Source organism: Triturus cristatus, chromosome 12 (genome assembly GCF_964204655.1).
Source record: "Triturus cristatus chromosome 12, aTriCri1.1, whole genome shotgun sequence".
NCBI classification, from domain to species: Eukaryota; Metazoa; Chordata; class Amphibia; order Caudata; family Salamandridae; genus Triturus; species Triturus cristatus.
The window spans coordinates 212,602,892-212,623,027 of NC_140595.1; the positions used below are offsets into that span (position 1 = coordinate 212,602,892).

Here is a 20,136-nt window from a genome sequence, read left to right on the forward strand (position 1 = left end):
ATGCAGAGTAGCATTGCCTATTCGATTGTCCTGAAGAAAGCCCTCGAGCACATGTCAATCAAATCACAGGGTTGAATTATTCACCTGATTTTTAACCATACCCTTCAGGGGATGGGAATAAAGCTATCACAGTCCACTTGACAGGTATTTTTACTGTTTTCCTGTACTTCTGTTTACACTAAAAATCGGGCGTGCTTTCCCCTTCCCTTCTCTTCTGTCCTACCAGCCCAACACCCGCCCAGCGCCTCCATCAAGGCGCTCCCGCCATTGAACGGTCCAAGAGCTCCCCTGCTTTCCCAGGTTTGTAGCCCACACCTCCGGGACCGATGAAGCATGCCACCAGGCTGGTGTGGGAGGACTTTCATCCTGGAAAGAGACAATCTTCCGGAGGGTTAGACGGTGATTGGTCAATTAGGTGCTCACAGTTGGAAAAACATCCACTGGGTACCCCGAGTTCTTTTGATCAGTTTATGTCTGTGTGAACCTGCCTGATATTGAATCATCTTTCTGAGATCTTGTATCGTCTAGGTATGTGTGTGTGGGTGCCTATCACTGACTGCATTGTGTAGATATTTGATATATTTAAAAAAAGACTTATGGGTTTTGATGCACAGCGGGCCAGCGAGTCAGTGTGTGTTCTGTAGAACACTTAACAAACCTAATCTTACACATCGGCCTCCAGCACAGGCTGGACCACACTTCCTGCTGTGTGGTTACAGAGTGTAAACACATCAGGCAAATGATCAGCAGTATTTGAATTGTAAAATATATAGAGAACCTTCACTTTTGTCATACAATCGGCTTCTTATTTCCCTGCTTCTTTTCTTCTATATCTGGCTAGCCTCTTGTACTCTGGTTGTCTCTCCATAAGGTTTTGATCATTTTCACTGTTTCAGAAAGCATTCTGTAGATATAGCTAATACATTGCTGAAAGCCTAGTGCTAATGACGTGTGTGCTTCCTCGTTTTGATGGGCATTAATGCAAGTCACGCACAGCTCCTTCCTCAGTTCGACCTGCATTTCCCTTTTGTGAAGAGCTCTGTGCTGGCAACCACCCTGAAGCATCGGTGTCCATAGAGCCCCTGAGAAGACCATGGAAGATGCTGGGAATAGTCCAAGTGTGTCCAGTGGCCTCTGGGTTGAGCATGTTCTGGTCCCCAGCCTGTTCCTTGGAGCTTGCTTCCTTGTTGGGGTGCCAGGGAATGCCTTTGTCATTTGGACCATTCTCTGGAAGATTAAGAAGCACTCGCTCACCCTCGTGCTCATCCTGAACCTGGCGATAGCCGACTTTGTGGTCTTGATAACGCTGCCACTCTGGATTCACTCCCTTGCAAGTGAATGGCTCTATGGGCCGGCTGCCTGCAAGTTCCTCACCTATGCCATCTACTGCACGATGTACGCCAGCGTGTTCCTACTCACGCTGATGAGCATCCAGCGCTTCACGGTGGTGGTCTATCCGTTCACTGCTAGAGGATGGCAGCGGAGGAACACCATGTTTGGAGTAGTGTTGGCCATCTGGGTCATTGCTCTAGGGTTTTCCTCGCCAATCTTTCTGTTCCGCTCAACTGTAGAGATCAACGGGACTCTGGCGTGCAACACCTGGGTGTACGCTTCGGACACGCAGAAAATAACCAATCTACTGGTCCAACTTCTATTTTCTTTCGTGATTCCCTTCTTGACGCTGATAGTATGCTACACCTTGATACTGAGAAGACTCAGGCGCCTTAAATTCAAGGGGAAGAGCAAACCTGGGAAGCTCATCGCCAGCATGATCATTGCATTCTTTGTCTGCTGGTTCCCATATCACATGCTGAACGTGTTGATCGTTTCTGCAATACTCCTGAGAACCTCGAACCCAGCGACATCCAGGGCTTTGGAGAACGTTGCGAAGACCGGTGAAAACATCTCTGGCGCTCTCGCCTTCCTAAGCAGCTGCTTGAACCCAATTCTCTACGCATTCGCCGCTCGCAGTTTTCAAGGAGGTCTGAGAGGGACCAACTTTGCCAAACTCTTTGGGCAAATGGACGAGGAGATTGTGGAAAAAAGTACAAAAGAATCGCATATCTCATCTGTTGCTACAGATGTACATCTACAGGACGTGTAGCGTTTCATTATCCTGTGAGTTTTCTGATTTTCACTTGTGATCATATTGCTCCTTAATGTCAGTTTTTTTGTAAAAATGGTGTAAAAATATACATTTTTGCAGGGTCCCTGATGGTACATATTTTGCAAGAGGGGGGACTGGTCAAACGTATTAGGTGCATCCTGAAAGTATGCATATGCAGCTTGTCACAGAATACACACAAAAAGCAGAATGGTTTATAACACTTGGGCAGACTTTTAAAGATCACTGACTACTCATAAATGACATCAATTTGTTGGATCTGGGGACTCGAGTCCCTCTCAGAAGCGCAAGCTTGCCCGTGCGTCTGACTGATTCAGAGCGGCACTCGCACTCCATATACGGGTAATCCATAGTATTTCTGCTGCAACTGCCCAGAAGAGGGTCATTGGAAATTGTGCTGAACCATCCCCCCCAAATATATATATATATCAATCAAAACAATACCCTTTCAGGTATATATATATATATATATATATATATATATATATATATATATATATATATATATATATATATATATATATTAATATATATATATATATATATATAAAAAATGTATATTTATATTTATATCTAAAAATTTATATATATATAGGTAGATATAGTTAGGACCTATTTTCCATAGAAAATCCGCATATATATATATATATAGATATAGATATACACAAACAACAGCGCTGCTCATGCACCACCTCTTGCCTCACGGTGCCGGTGCCAGCGATGGGAACAGTAACCATCCAATGATCCTTCAAGATATCACTCCCCAGTCCAGAATAAAAAAGCGGCACACCAAGTGATTAGCACCAAGATTTAATGTGCAAAACAAAAAATCAGCTCTGAAGCCTTTGTCAAGTTTACACAGTGTGCTCCACTCACCAAAGAAATACGATGTGTAGAAAAGTGAAGTCGCAGGCTGTACCCCCTGTGAGTGGTATCATGCCCTGTCGCCCAAGAGAGCATGCAAAAGGTATAGTTACACACACGCTGAAAGGGTGGCAGGGGGCGCACTGAAAGTATCCGTGATGGCCACTCCACAGCCCAGCCTTCAGAGGAAACTATGAAGTGCACCACAAGAAAGGATGGCGAATGAGGCAGAGACGTTTTGAGGCATGGGCTCAAAGTGGGCCCCAGCTCTATTCTGCAGAGTCTTGCCCTGATGACCTTAAATCATTCTTAAACATATTGTTTTAAATACAGTTTTCCCGAATTTTATTTCTAATGTGGGTGAGGGGTAAGAGTCTTTTACAGCTATTTTGCAGATAATTTTTTTTGATGCATACAACATCGATAAAAAAGTTATTTTACCCCAAAACAGGACCTCACATATGGGAAATGGGAGGGAGTCACAGAGAATAATTGAAGTAATATTAGTGAGCCACTACAAAATTGAAAACACACGTGGTCCCTGAATATTAGATGTAAACACATTTAGGATTTGGACCAGTGTGTCTGTGCACTGCCAGTGGCCTGGCCAAAGAGCGCATGAAAGAGCTGACATTGGATCATGAAATGAATGCTGTTCCGAAAAGGGCCCCAAAAAATATTTTGGCCCGGGCCCCCAAATCCTTCAGATGTCCCTCAATGAGGCTGTCCCAACCCTTTCTCCCACATTCATAGGGGTCAGCATGGTAACAGTGCCTTGATCTACTGCTGCAGTGCCTGTGGGCACCCATTCTGCAGCACACGCGCAAACATATCAGTGTGCTGAATACTGCAGTTTTTTGCTCATGAACAGCATTGGTCCAATAAGCAAGAGGCACGCTTCTGGGCGCTACAATTCTTTTTAATCATCATCCTAGACTGCTTAATAATAGACTAGGGGCTTACCTAGAGAGACCGGTTTCAATACATATATAATTTATATGTTTTTTCCGAATCTAATTAACCAGATTGAGTGCTTAGTTTTATGTCATCTAGTGCTCATGTAAAATGCTCTTGGCCCGAGTTCGTGCTACATTAAACTTCCCAAAAAGTTGTTACACAGAACTGAGAAAGAGTAAAAAACAAATGAGTCATCGTGGGTACAATGAGCGTGTCCGAAAGCATTTTGAAGGCATCAGTGCGGGATTAAACCCTGTGGATGCCCCTAGGAAGTCGGAATTTCGGGTGCCCCTATCAAATTATCTCCAAATACCCAATGCACCAGATGTTTTTACAAACCGACAGCTGCCAGAAAATGAGCTTTTAAGAGACAAACAGGCGCATGCATCAAAAGAAAATCCGGTCGCAAACGGGCAGATTCTCAGAATCTGCCCCTTTGCGACCGGTATTTTTGCATTTGGGATGCATCATCCCAAATGCAAAAATCGCAATTTAAGTAATCTCTAAATTGCGATTACTTAAATTGCGATTGCATTTAAGGAATCGCAAACTGAGATTCCTTAAATGCAATGCATTAAAGTAATAAAATTAGCGATTTCGCTAATAGGGGGCGCAAATTACCATGAAGTTGAACTTCATGGTAATTTGCAAAACCTTTGAAAAATGCACATTTGTGCATTTTTCAAAGTTTCATGTTGCGCACACACATGCCCTATGTGTGTGCGCAACATATGTGCACAGGTCAATTTCAGGGGTGCAACAGGTTGTCCTTTTGACACCCTTGCACCCTGAAGTTGCATGCGCAATTTGCGAGAAACTATTGGTACTCGCAAATTGCGCTTGCAATTTCCCATTCATTCCTATGGGCCTGTAGGTCCATAGGAATGAATGGGATGCTATTCCTTATTTGCGACTCGTAATTTGCGAGTGGCAAATAAGGAATGTGTAGGAATCGCTATTAATATAGCGATTCCTACATGCATAGGATTTTGCGAGTCCTTAATTGCGAATCCTTAATATTCGCAATTAAGGACTTGCAAAATCCTAGCTTGATGCAAAACTGTTTTGTGAATCTGACGTCTCTGGTTTATGTACTTTAAGCTGTTAATGGGTGCATTACATTAATACAGTATTTTCTCTATAGAGTCTTTAATGTAAAATGTTCATTTCTTTGAGTTGATTTTTTTTTTTTCAATTTTTGGGCAACAATTTTAAGAAAGCTTGATTGTAATTTTCTTTCAAGATCAAATCAATATTATTTTGATCTATTGTCGCGAGGCCCCTAAAAGGAGTGGAGCCCGTAGGCGGGTGCCTACTTTGCCTATTTGGTAATCGGAAGTGGCAAGTATACGTAGCTCGAGTAAGGCACAGATAAGCATGAAGATAATATATAGAATTATAGTGAAATATAGAGCACAGTGAATTACGGGGAGGTTTTTCACCAAGGCAAGGAGCTCTGAGTAACTTCAAATAGACAACAAGAGTGAAGCCTGAGTTGTCTTTGATGCCACTCAGAACCCTGAGGTAAAGAATATTGCCTTAATTCGCTTTTTACCCATCTATAATTTTATGGTATATATGTCCCCAAAATGATATGCCCCTGCCATTCAGCTGCTATGCTGGGGCAGAGGAGTAATGTCGGTTCCCCTACATAACATGGCCTCTTCTGCCTGAGCCCTTTCTGGGCTCATAGCCTATGTGCAGAGTGAGGCTTCTCACAGCCGGTAGCACAGGGCCGTCTCCATCCGGGAGCACGCACAACACAGGTATGAATGGGTGTGCGGTATCTGCACCTGCCTCTCATCCACCATACTGAAGGAGTTTATCAGGCCAAAACAAAAGTGCAGGCCTCCCCTGGAGACTTATTCACCTTTCATTACAGACTCTGCAGGCCCACGCCTCAGCCTACTATCCACCAAATGGCAATGTTCAGGAAGACTAACCTAAAGACTCAAAGATTTTCAAAGGCAGCCTTGTCTCTGTTCCTTCCCAGGGCCGGACTGGGAACAGAAACCGGCCCTGGCAAACTGCTCAGCCGGCCCCCCCCTGGGGCGAGGGGGAGTGCAGCCGAGCAGTTTGCAAGGGACAGTTTTAGCCGATTTTGTTACAGGGGGCCGGTATTGCCGACCTCTGTAACAAAAACGGTCCCACAGGGGCCCAAAACCGGCCCCCACCCTAGCGGCCTACCAGGGAAACACCCAGTGCCCGCTATGGCCAGTCCGGCCCTGTTCCTTCCACTTCTTGTCTCAGTCTCCTTCCTCAAGCTGCGGGAATGTAAACAATACACTACCACTGTCTGGGAACACACTCTTCACCCTCCATCTTGTGCAGGGCCAGGCCAGGGTGATCCATAGTGGATCCCACAGGGCACCATCGCCCTTGCTCACTCATTCACCATGCATGGCTACACTCGCTACACACTCAGGCCCTTGTACTGACGTCTGGTGCCAGGTTTAAGTACACACATGGGAGCAGAACTGTACTCATGTGGTCCAGTGACCTCAAAAAGTGACACAGATAAAAAGGTCTGGCTACATTACTAGTATTTCTTACCCACAGTATGCCACCAGCAGCGTTCTATGCATTTTACCTATGACAGGGGCAGTAGTCCACTTTCAGTACTGATGGCATGCTTGGTGTGCACCTTCAGGTCATAGGGCAGATTCAGAATCTGTCATAATATTGACAAGCCTAGACCTCTGCACAGGCTTAGATGTGCATTATTCCAAGGCCAAAATACAGTCAGGATACCAGAAATATGTGCATTTCGGCACTGAGGACAGGGAAAAGGGCCATGTACCGTACATAGGGTATTTCCGTCCAAACAATGATACAGTAGCACTACTGTAAAGAATGCTGTTTTCTTCTTGACACTAGGCACAAATGCAATATGACAGTAACTACAGGTCAATTCAGAGATGCGCATGAAGAACCTTTTAATTTTTAAGGTTTGTGTAAAGTTAGTTTTTCTCTATAGAAATAAGAAATTAATTTTTCTAACTATAATTTATTTTCAGCCTTTGTTTTTTCATTGAATTTCAGTTGTTTCTAGTTGGAAACATTGATTTCTGATCATATAATATTGTTTATTTTGGTATTAATTCTTTTATATATAAAGTATTTTTCTGCAGTTGAATAGTACCATAGTACTTTATAGATAACTTCTTGTGGAGGGTGTGGAGAGTGAAGTGGCAAGGCGTAGAGTGGTGTGGAGTGGCACAGAGTGCTGTAGAGTGGCGCACAGTGGGGTGGAGCACAGTGGTTTAGAGTAGCATACAGTGGAGTGGCTTAGAGTAGAGTGGCATAGGGTGCAGTGGTATAAAATAGAGTGGTGCACAGTAGAATACAGTGGCATAGAGTACAGTGGCACAGAGTGCAGTAGCATAGAGTAGAGTGCTGCAGAGTAGAGTAGAGTGGCGTATAGTGCATTGGAGTAGAGTGGTGCAGACTAGTGTGGAGTGCTGTAGAGTTCAGTGTTATAGAGTACATTGGTGTACAGCACAGTGGTGCAGAGTACAGTGGCATAGATTGCAGTGGCCTACAATTGGGTGGTGCAAAGTAGATTAGAGTGGCATTGAGTGTAGTGACATAAAGTAGAATGCAAAGGCGTAGAGTGCAGTGGCATTAAGTGCAGTAGTGTAGAGTGTAGTGGTATAGAGTAGAGTGGTGCAGAGTAGAGTTGCACAATGTGCAGTAGTGTAAGGTGCAGTTGAATAGAGTGCAGTGGCATACAGTAGGGTTGTGCAGAGCAGAGGGTCATGCAATACAGAAGTGTTGAGTAGAGTGGTGCGAAATAGAGTAGAATGGTGTAGAGTGGAATACAGTGATGGGGAGTGGTGTAGAGTGGACTAGAGTTACGTTGAATGAAGTAGAGTGGCTTGGAGTGGCTTAGAATTGAGTGGCATACAGCATAGTGGTGTAGACTAAAGTTGGGTTGAATGAAGTGGGGTACAGTCAAGTGGGGCAGAGTAGAGTGGCGTAGAGTGGCATACAGTAGAGTGGTGCATAGTAGAGTACAGTAGCATAGAGTGCAATAGCATAGAGTAGAGCGCTGCAGAGTAGAGGAGAGTGGCGTATGGTGCATTGGAATAGAGTGGCGCAGACTAGTGTAAAGAGCAGTGGCTTAGAATACAGTGGTGTACAGCGCAGTGGTGCAGAGCACAGTGGCATAGATTGCAGTGGCCTAGAGTTGAGTGGTACAAAGTAGATTAGAGTGTAGTGACAAAGTAGAGTGCAGTGACATTGAGTGTAGAGGCATAGAGTAGAGTGGTGCAGAGTAGAGGAGAGTGGCGTATAGTGCATTGGAGTAGAGTGGCGCAGTCTAGTGTAGAGTGCAGTGGCACAGAGTAAAGTTGTGTACAGCGCAGTGGTGCAGAGCACAGTGGCATAAATTGCAGTGGCCTAGAGTTGAGTGGTACAAAGTAGATTAGAGTGGCTTAGAGTGTAGTGACATAAAGTAGAGTGCAGTGGCATTGAGTGTAGTGGCATAGAGTAGAGTGGTGCAGAGTAGAGTTGCACAAAGGGCAGTAGTGTACAGTGCAGTTGCATAGAGTGCAGTGGCATACAGTAGAGCTGTTCAGAATAGAGTTTTGTGCAATGCAGAAGTATACACTAGAGTGGTGCGAAATAGAGTAGAGTGGTGTACAGTGCAGTGGAATACAGTGGGGTGGATTAGTGTAGAGTGGGCTACAGTTAAGTGAAATGGAGTAGAGTGGCTTGGAGTGGCATATCATTGAGTGGCATACAGTAGAGTGGCGAGGACTAAAGTGGGGTTGAATGAAGTGAGGTAGAGTGAAGTGGAGGTAGAGTAGAGTGACGAAGAGTAGAGTGTGGTAGATTGAAGTGGGGTAGAGTAGACAAGCATGGAGTACAGTGGCATAGAGTAGAGTGGTGTAAAGTGCAATGGCTCAGAGTGGTGCAGAGTAGAGTGTAGTCATGCACAGTGCAGTAGCATATAGTGAAGTGGCATAGAGCAGAGTAGTGCAGAGTAGAGTGCAGTGGAATAGAGTACAGTGGCGTACAGGGCTGTGGCATACAGTGAAAAAGAGTGAAGTACAATGGCTTAGAGTGGCCTAGAGTGGAGTAGAGTAGCTTGGAGTGGCATAGAGTAGAGTGGTGTAGAATGAAGTGGCGTAGAGTAGAGTGACGTATAGTGATGTAGTATAGAGGGCGTACAGTGAAGAAGGGTACAATGGAGCGGAGTACAATGAAGTGGGGTAGAGTGAAGTGTGGCAGAGCAAAGTGAGGTAGAGTTGATTGGTGTAGAGTAGAATGGAGTAGAGTAAAGTGGCATACAGTAGTGTAGTGTGGAGTAGAGTGGAGGGGCATAGAGTGGAGTGACATCTCGTGGTGTGGTGTGTTGTAGAGTGTGTTAGAGTGGAGTGGCATAAAGTGGAGTAGTGGAGTAGAGTGGAGTAGTGTGTCAGAGTACAGTCAAGTAAAGTGGTGTAGAAGGAGTTGAATGAAATGTCATATAGTGGATCACAGTGTTGTAGAGTGCCATAGAGTAGAGTGTCGTAGAGTAGAGGGGCATGGAGTGTCATAGAGTAGAGTGATGAGTTGTATAGTCCACTGGAGTGGTGTGTCGTGGAGTGGCTGTTACACAGTGGAGTTACATGTCATAGAGTGGAGTGGAATACAGTGGCATAGAGTGTTGGGGCATAGAGTGTAGTAGAGTGCAGTGGAATAGAGTGTTGTAGAGTGGAGTAGAGTGGCGTGAGTGATTTATCGCCAGAACCAGGGAATCTTGGTTTTTCTCAAAGGACATAGGGGAAAGCAGCAGCCACTGCCTCATCTGTCCAGGCCTTCTCTGAAAACACTTGGTCAAACACACTGATATATGAGATCAAATCTCACCTTCCTTGTTTAATGATTAATAACCCCATATGAACATCTTGCTTGGCTTGTCTCTTATAATTTTAAAATCTATCTGAAACAAGCAGTAATTTTGAAGACAAGAAGGTTGAATGAGGATCAGAGGGATACCCCAGACTAATGTGTCTCATGATAAATACAACAACAACAAAAAGACTTTGGCTTAATTTGTCCAAATACCTTTGGGTGAAGATATTTCTCTGGAGTGGCCATTTCTGCATTGTCTCTAAACCCTGCATTCACACCCCACTCCCTCCACCGCCCTGTGCCAAGATACTTCTTGAAGCTGCGAGGGTAATACAATGTTGGTGATACTACTGGTCAGGGGACTTGTGGTGATTCCAGATGCCACCTTAATATTGCAATCAAGCAAATACGTCCATTTTTGATTGAATGTGCTTAAATCATCTTCAATTGTACTAATGGCTTTAGACACTGGCTGTGATGGATTCGCATTTCAGTTCATGAGAACCACTGTGATATGGCAAAGCAAACAGCCAGAACTCGAGGCTGATGGTGGTTTCTCCAGAGTGGAGATAATTTGACTGTCTCACCAAGACAGAGTTCCTTCAGCATGTCAAGTAACACATCTGATGATAATGCTACCATGGGGAAAAGAGGGATCAGCGAGAGAGAGACAGGCAAGGTCCTGATGGTAATGCAGCTCAGGACATCCAGAAATTCACAAGGAACCGCTACACCGTCAGGTTTCTATAGTGAGAGCATACAGAACATTGGAAACAGACCTATAATGACAATTAATCTATTCAATGCCCAAAATCAAGGGGGTGCTTGCTGGGGTGGGGTAGGGGAAGTGCTTAACTAGTCCTTTCGCTGCCAGGATACAGCCAGAGATCTGAAAGGGTAGAGAGCTGCAGCCACAAAGAAGAGGAGAAATGACAAATGGTGATAAGCACAGAACTATGGGAAAACAGAGGGAACAAATAAAATGAATAATAGAAAAGGGAAGCCATCAGATTGAGGGTTACAACAAACAAATGATGGACGGAATGCTGACAATGCATACATTCTCCCCCAGTCAAGAGATCTGGGTTAAATCCATCGTTCTTTTGCCCACTACACCACCCCAATTTAGACATGGCCATATGCAAATCAGTCTTGACCCTGTGGCTCATGGGAACAGTCCAGCCCGAACTGCCAAGCCACGTCTTCCCTGGACCAGAATCAAGAATCCTAGGACCGGTTTCTGGCTATCAGCCGTCATCAGCCAGGATAGCTTGACTCCAGTGGCGTAGTGAGCACGGGTCCCACGTCTGGGAATACCCATCCCACTTAGGGCGAAAAGCGTTACAACAAACAAATGATGGACGGAATGCTGACAATGCATACATTCTCCCCCAGTCAAGAGATCTGGGTTAAATCCATCGTTCTTTTGCCCACTACACCACCCCAGTTTAGACATGGCCATATGCAAATCAGTCTTGACCCTGTGCCTCATGGGAACAGTCCAGCCCGAACTGCCAAGCCACGTCTTCCCTGGACCAGAATCAAGCATCCTAGGACCGGTTTCTGGCTATCAGATTGAGGGGCACATTTTCAAGGCCCCTGTGCCACCGGAACATCACTTTTTGTTGGTTCTCCGGTGATGCACAATGCTGAACCGTATTTACAAAGCCATGCATAGCCACCCTGCGTGGCTTTTCATGGCTTTGTAAGTATGGCTCTTTTCACACATTACTCAGTGTGAAAGAGGCGTTCCATGGGTGTTTCTGTGGGTGTTCCCAATCAACATCCATGGATTTGGACGCATTTCCAGATTTAAACGGTTTCGTAAGCCTGGGAAGGCATCAGACTCTAACAGAGGCGTTAAAGTGGTGCAGTGAGGAGACATACCTTTATGTCCCCTTGTTATTTTCTCTTTCTATGTGTAATACTTTCTGCACTACACATAGAAGAGGAAAACGTCATCAATTATTGTTTTTGCGCAGGAGGGTGTTCTTTCCGCACAAAAACAATCATCCCTGCAACGCAGGCACCCTTGCACCATGGTGCAAGAGTGGCTGCGTTGGCGCTAGGCAGCCAATTGTTTGCGAGCACAGACGAACGTACAGGGATGTGTCGTATTGTTGAAAATACGATGCATCTCTGCACTTTCCTAATGACACAGCTCGGCACAGCAAGATGGCTTGCAGCATTTTATAGTAAGTACGCCCTGAGTGTGGTGGATGCAAGGACTTATTAATGGCAGTGAAACAGTTTATATTTTGAGTTTAGAAACAAGTTCCAAATAGAGGGTTCAATTAATAAGCTGGAGTATGACCAAGAATACAGGAACAGGAAGGAGTATTGGTGCATGTTCCTATCTGGGCGTATGAGGAACTGACGTGGAAGTCTATAAAGAATTACGTTTGGTCAGTGCTCCTCTGAAATAGTCTACACATGAATCTGTTCTTATTAGTTGGATGCTGGTGTAATGCAGAAAAATGGGCAGGTCCTTGGTTCATCTCAAGAACAAGTGACATGAAAGCCCTTGTTCAAGTCTTAATTGCTTGAGGAGGTGGCCACCTAAGATAGACATCTATATCACTTGATGTAGAATAAAAGCCCTACCTTCCAAAACATGTTTTACATAATATTAAATCCAACCTGAAATTTCATTTTTTTTGTGGGGGTGCAGTTAGACGTATAAGGTAGAAGGGTTTATGAAAACTTCCTTTAATTTTTTGGGGGAAATTCCGCCTTGCTGTCACCTCGTTACTGTTAAGTAATCTTCCTCCCCTTTTTAGATCGAGCATTCGAGACATCTTGTATATACTTTAGTATATACTTATATGTGTATGTATTTTGTGGGCTCTGGAGATCAGCCCTAGGACATGTCTGCTTCTGCTTAGGGACTTTTTCTTTCTGTTCAACTGCCTCTATTTAACTGTCTTGATAGAAAACTACCAGCAGAGGTTAGTAAAATACCAGAATCACTTTGGCATTCTCTAGATTCCAGTCCATAGAAATTGTCTTCCACGAGCACCCGTAGACAATAATATTTTTTGCAAATCTTGTATTTTCAGTGATATGACTACCGAAGGCCCTGATTTTATATTAAAAACAGAGCTTTGGACTATACCATTTCCTGCTGAAAGACAATATTTCTCTCCATGTGGTCCCTAACCTGGCGTGTCGAGCAGTTTGATGCTTACTTTCCCTCCATGTTAAAGAACAGTAGATGTTTCAGAACCCAGGCTAATGTGCTGCATAGCTAAATACATATAAGGTCCCACAGGCGGGACTGATTGTATTGCAAATGCTTTGTTATAGTTGTCTGCCCCATTTTATCCATGACGTTTCCCATAGAGCTTTCCTGTTCTTTTCTCCACTTTAATAATATGGTACTAGTTGTCCTTGTAGAGCATTCCTCGCCTCTGCCCTCTCCACTAACACATTGAGGAGTGAATAATATTTTTTTCTCCAAAATTTATTTTAATTTTAAAAACTCAAACACATTTAGGTGTTAAAGTTTATATCCTGCTGATTTAAGGATTGATGAAGAAGGATAGAAATATAAGGGGCAATTTTGGTTTCATTAAAAATAGACTGCAATGAGGCTGGGCAACAAGAGTGCTGTGTGAGAGGACATCTGTAAATTTGTAAAGTTTATTTACATACTATGAATGTACTTGGGGAGTTGGTATCGCAAGTATGCTGTCTTTCATGAACAATTGCCTTTCATGTAGCACTTACGTGACTCGTGGAAATAGATAATGAATTTCAAAGCCCTGGTTAAATGTGAACGAAAGGTAATGGAGAAAAAAGGACTTAAGATCTTTGGTCATGTAGGACATCATCAGAGAAGACATGCTTCACTGGAGTTGCGTACCATTAAAAAAGATTTAAGCTGATGAAGGGAGGTACACTGCAGGTGCAGGGGCACAATAATCTCAAGGAACAATAGTGATCAAATGGGAAATTAGGCTAAGTACCTTTTATGATGTTGAGCGGCTAAGGGAGTGATGCTACAGCAAAACCCCATCACCTTTTGTGTACTTGAGGTAACACCTTAAGTGGCCAACTGTATGTCCCGACATGGGTTCTGTGGTCACCGTGTCACTGGAACCAAGCTGCACCCGACTAATGAACCCCAATTAGGGCGAAACCAGTCTTGGGTTGCTTTTGTTCCGGTTCAGAGAGGACCTGGTTTGGCAGTTTGGGCTGGACTGTTCCTACTAGAGCAGGGCAAAGAATTATTTACATGTAGCTAAGTCTAATCTGAGGTGGCATGGCGGATAAATGAATGATGGGTTGGAATGTACCCCAAGCGATTGCTGCCATTGCCAGTAGTTAGACTTATTGCAAGCATTCCTCACATCACCTTTTATTTGTTCGGTGACAGGAGCCCAAGGCATCAGAGATAAAACAATGCACATCACACAGTGATGGCTGCAGTGGGGGTTGATGGGGATGAACCAGCTACATCAACAAAATGGCTGCGGGAGCAAGTGAAGATGACGTCCACCTGCAGGCCCCTGCTCATTTGGGCCTTTAACAAGGGCTCCAAAACTCCGCTCTTGCATTGTGGGTCACCCGCTGCTCTGCCTTGAACCCCTGGTGGGGGTTTGGTAAAAGAGCCTGAGAATAACCACACTGAGTGCACTGTAAAGTATTAGAAAACAGCGTACCTAGTCACTTACCTGTCCTGACCACTGGCTTTTCTTTTAATAGATTTTTATTGGCATTTCAAAGAGTTGTATTAATACCACAGCATGGTGCATATCCACATTATACAGTATTGTACGCATGTCAGGCTTCGGCTTATGCAGAATAATGTTACACGTCCATGTAATTTCAGCCGACATCATCATAAGACCATCCAGAGGTGTTATCCTCACATAAGGACCTCGTGCTGCAGGCCCAATGTGCTTGTGTTTGCTTGGATGGGCAACAAAAGCTCCACAACTCCACTCTTGCCCTTTGTGTCTCCTACTGTGCTTTGTGCCACTGGTGCAGTTTGGGGAACTGTCTCCCTGAGAATGATGGCACTCACTGGATCCAAAAGTGTTTCAAGCTTTAGAAGCCATTGCAAACCCTCACTGACTGACCAACCAGCAGCTCCCACTCCTGCTTCCAACTAGGAGCACGGCTCTATACATTAGAGTACAGGTGCAGTACTGGCTTGGTCGAGGGAAGTCTGAGCCAAGAGTGGCCTGGACTCTAATCCTCTCACCTTCCTTCTAGGGGGTGAACATCAGCACACAATAAGATAATATTTTCCTCTCCACTCAAACCACAGGCTAAGCAGAAGCAATGTACAACCATCAACTTACAATGGGTCTTACTACGGACAAGAAAAGGGCTTTCTTCAGAAGACAGAGGGTGGATGGAAAAGGAGCTTGCAGCAAATGCATAAAGCGGAGATGAAACGGACAACTGTTGGTCCATTGTATTTCATTGTATTGTACTTTAAAATGTATATATAATGATTCCTACCCCATATGGGACGCTAAAGCACTTGCCTGTATGGGTAGCGTGCCAAGCTGTGTATGGTGTGTAATTGGAAGGGTGTTGTCTTTGTTTAGACTTTAAGTGGAAAGTGTTTCCATATCAGGTGTAATGACCACAGAGGTGAGGTGATCGAGTTGTGGGACACCGCTCAATGACATGAAGGATAAAGAGGTGTGAAGGATAGACATGCAATTTATATGGGTAGCCTTGACCAGCTCTGCAGGTCCCTTCATGGTGTGTTCTCTATGTTACAGTTCATTGTCGTGGTTACCCCATTGGTTCGTCCTTTCTGGGGTGTTATGGATCCAAGCAGGAATTGATAGAAGCAGAGAAGATCAGAGATCTACCAAGATAGACTATATTACGGTCCTCTTTTCTATAACCACTCCTTGACATCATCCAATGACATTCATAGTAAGTGGCTCGCTGGGACCTGCAGTGTTGGACTATGTTAGTGGCCTCTGGGGGTCGTTGGTGAGCAGCAGGCCTCTTCAGAAGGTTATCCATGCCTTTCCAGGTGGTGGGTAAAGTGGTTAAATTTAATTGGCTGATTAGTGTACTGGATTATAGGTGAGGACTGTAACATATCTGCCCATGTTTGGGAGGAGGGAACCAGGTTGCAACATGTATTATTATGCATCCTGTACTGATTTAAAATCTGCTACAAAGCCATAGAACCACTGACTGTTGAGGTATTAATCAGGGATAGAAGAGGTAGGGATCCGGGAAGGACTGATCTCACCTCTGGTGCGGCAGCTGGATTTCACTGTGATTGCACACACTGGAAGGGTTCCCATACTTGCAGGCCAATTGGATGCATCTCATCTGGAGGTAATATTGCCTGCCTGCAGGCCCAGTTCTATTGGTGTTGAGTTTGAAGAAATCATGGCTAAGCTATTGCTGGTGTCCCTCCATCCAACGTGATGATCAGTTGTACGTTATTGGAATAAGAAATAGCCCTGCCCCCACAAGCTCTAACTAATGCTAAAAACGGCAGTTCGTTAAGTTCGTAAATATTGAATAAAATGGAAGACAGACATGCGCCTCAAGTACCTTCTGCTTTGTTGTACAAAAACTGAGAAGAAAGCGCCTGGCAGTACTTGATCGATATCATTTGAACCACTCCAATTGGATCACCGCCACTGAGGAGGTGTCCTTCAGAATCACTCACGCCTCATCCAATGGGGTCACCAAGGTGAATTCTGTACCCTGCCCCAACCAAAGGCAATGTGACTCCCCTGTTCTTCTATGTATTTAGTTTCCTGTCAATAGCCTCCCATGGATCTTTTACCAAACCTGTCAGTAGACTGACTGGTCAGCAATTAGCCATGTCGGCCAAATTCAGATTTAATACTACACACTGGCAAACCTCCAGTGACCATGGGCGGCGTCAGCCTTGAAACTGGCTCGGAACATGCGAGGCAGACCACTCATGATAGAGGGAGCTAACGCTTGCGGTCTCATAACTAGACGGAGATCATCTGATGAGCAAGACTGACAGTTGAGAACACAAGGGATCAACTCTGAGTCCAGGAGATTTAATGGCTCCTCCAACATGGAATTCAGCCACCTGCACTTGGAGGGCAGAGGGTGGGCTCATCCCTGGAAATAGTCTATTTCATGGCGAAATAAATAGTGTTCTTTGCAGCCATAAATAAAGTAGTAAACTCTTGCAGAAAGCCTAAAAGTAATTGTGAGTGCTAAAGAGACAGGGATGGTTTAACCCTGGTCTGATAGGCTTGGGGTTTCTTGCTGCAAGCCTGAAAAATGTGCTGCTATCTGCACTTTGATTGAACCATAAGTTAATTTGAGTGACAGAGGACATTGGATCAGTTCTTTCCAATTCCTGACGCAATTGATGTGATGCACCTAAACTGATGTGCCATGCAGTGGCGTAACAAGGTTAAAGAGGCCCCCCTGCAAGGTGCACAGAGGGGCCCCTGCTCCGGATTTTATCTGGAGCTATCAGTCCCGAGAACTGTGCTGAGGGGGCCCCCTGCAGCCCGAGGGCCCCCCCGCACCGCAGGGGTTGCAGGGGCCTGTGTTACGCCCCTGGTGCCATGATCTAGGTACCCAGAGTCCACATAATTTGGTTGTGGTGTATTGCAATACTGCAGGTAGAAATGCCAAGCCTGGGGCCAACATTGGATATCATTTATTATATCCTCAAGATTATGCAATTGAAGGAAACGTGCGATTAACCAGCCTCATCTGGATGGTAACTACTGCCCCATGAACATCAAAACCGCATTATCGAGGACAGAATTTCCCAAAAATAAAATATCGACAGGTCAGCAAGTCTAGATTTTTTATATCTAAATACACTTATATTTGTCAAAGCGGTTCATATATCTTTAAGGTACGTAACACTTCAAGGTACTTAGATCTTCAAGGTGCACAAATGTGGAGTTAGGAATAGTAAATCTATGCTTTCCAAAATGCACTAACCATTTGTCACTTGATATTTTTGTATCACAATATTGTTGCTTTCGATATTCAGTAATACAACCATCTTCCCACAGTTCTTCTATTGCAGGGAAATATGGACGATCTGTGGATTTCCTGACAAAGTGCCTGGCACTCGACCTGGTCTGCCCTAGACCGCTTGAAACAGGGTCCAACAATCTTTAAGCTCTGGCTCTAAAGTTTAATGATGGGCTAACCCTCAGGGCTACATGTGCTCCATTTCTTAAGAGGACTCACCTTATAATAATGGCCGTATTGTATGGCTAGCCTATTTTGACTCATCTTTAAATGATTAAATAAGAAAAAGCACTACCCTTTTTACTGCCGACCCCTGGCCGCCACTTCTTCTTCCTCTGTCCTCCTGTTTGGACTTGGCAGGAAGCACACAGCCTACCAGAATACTCTGACCAATCACAACGCTGACTTATCAGCATTTTGATTGGTCTGAGTGCTATGGTTCGGCACTCAGACAGGGGCTGGCAGACTGTGCATGTTCTCCACCCAGGCTGTAATGCAGCCTGGGTGGAGAACATACACAGTTCGCATGATGCTTTGGCCAGGTCAAGACGGCTGGCCAATGCGTCATGCGCACTTTAGATGCTGCCACCACTCCTCCCACTGTGACGCGGGGAGAGCAGCACCGCCTCGCCCGCCTGGCTTCAGCTTCACAAAATGATAACAATGAACGTTATTATCATTGTATTTTTTGCATTCAGCTTGCAGTTCAAGCAGTGGGGTGACGCTCCTCCGCCTTAGCGGAGGAGCCGCCACTAGATTCAATGTACTTGTAATAAGGCGGACAGGATATCAGTCACATTTGGCGGGAGTACCCTTCTGCTAAAATCTAAATCAAGGCCTAACGCTGTCATTAAGTAACTGGCTTAGAATTATCTAGAATGGCAATGAGTGATATGCGAAAAAACTGCGAAGCACATCTATGCTGACAAGCGTAAAAAAAGCCTTTTAAGGAATCCATATCTCAAATACTGTGATACTGGCTCATAAAAGGGGCAGCCCATCTCATCCATAATCTGGCTCAGAGTGTCATCATGTCTGTCCTGTGGAGAAACACCCTTGCTGCCTTTCAACAAGCAATACCCATCCTTTTATCAAGGAGGCCTCTGAAGCAGTGACTTCGCCCCATTTTCCTCGAGTAGCTGAGTTTGTCAGGGCCCGGGATGTGGAGGAAGCAATGGTCCACATACTACTGTCCTGTGTATTGAGGGTCATGATACTGATGCCTCAACACAAAGCAGCTGAAGGCCCTAAAAGTGATGATGAAGATAAGACTGTCCAAGACGCGGTGCATCCTAAAGTCACGCCCATCAATCAGTGTGCGACAAAATGGCAGAAGAGGCTGTCGTTTCCTTTTGCCTTTACAAGAGTGACTTGAGATGAAACCCGAACGGGGGAGGGGATGGGGCGGGGGCGGTCAAACAAGGCAGGGTTTACGGATAAAAAGTTACGAATTGCCAGGCGAGAGAAAGAGGTACATCTACAAGATTGTTAGACTGACCTAACTAACCATTACCTTTCCTTGTTTTTACAGAGGCGCAGCAAGAAAATCATAGGTGGAGCTGTTGCTAACCATCTTGGGTATGCAATCTGAGGAATGAGGGAGAGGAGCAGTTCAGAGGACGTCCACCGCTGCATAAGTCACATCCTCTACTGACGCCCCATGGACCCTGAAAACAACTTCCAAACCCCAACAGGAACAACAGCAGGACTGACCACTTCAAGGACGCAAAGACTGAGCACGCCTAGGGGTACCTAGTTGATAAAGCACACCTGAAATGTTAGTTCTTATTTCTGGCCACTCATTTCTACAATGCAACCCAACTAGCTTGCAACAAGCCTCCATTCTGACATGCGCACATTATTTGCTGAAGCTGGCCGGAAAGTTCACCTCTGACGTCACCGGTAAACTAGGCTGCAGCACACATTGAAAGTTTAAATGTTCTCTTCTCCCCAGTCTTCAATTTGGGGGAGCAGAAATATCCCACGAGCGATCAAAGCAAGAAAACTCTTCCCCCTCAAGAAACAAGGACTCCTCTTAACGAACATTTTTTAAAGTATGAAACTACATAGCATAATTGACAGCACAATACTCCATATAAATTCCATTAAAATAGGTCAAAAAATTATAGGTTTTCAGGTAACTGTGAAAGGGCAATTAGGAAATATTACAATATTTTTGCCCTGCAGAGTGAAACTGACCCTCCCTAGCGGTTAATGGAGGATTTTTTGTTTCTCTAAGCAAATTTTGCAAGTACTGGTGCCGGGGTTTGGCACAGTTTAGCAAAGAAAGTGACTAAACGATGTACCTACTACATGCTGTTAAAATAAGTATGAAGTATCATACTCCTACATCGTCTCCATATTCTGCCCCTTTCATT

General features: G+C 44.7%; 1 protein-coding gene across 1 annotated transcript; it reads left to right on the top strand.

The window, feature by feature from the left end:
- The first annotated feature begins 1,036 nt into the window (after positions 1-1,036).
- Positions 1,037-19,875, top strand: LOC146773097 (leukotriene B4 receptor 1-like). The gene is made up of 2 exons (XM_085637742.1): positions 1,037-2,118; positions 19,290-19,875. The coding sequence occupies exon 1, from the start codon at positions 1,094-1,096 to the stop codon at positions 2,102-2,104; it is 1,011 nt and encodes a 336-aa protein (XP_085493868.1). The 5' UTR covers positions 1,037-1,093; the 3' UTR covers positions 2,105-2,118; positions 19,290-19,875.
- Positions 19,876-20,136: the final 261 nt, after the last annotated feature.

Bases quoted from the DNA above. Each gene is read 5' to 3' on its own strand.
- LOC146773097 (XM_085637742.1), top strand. From the start codon at position 1,094: ATGGAAGATGCTGGGAATAGTCCAAGTGTGTCCAGTGGCCTCTGGGTT.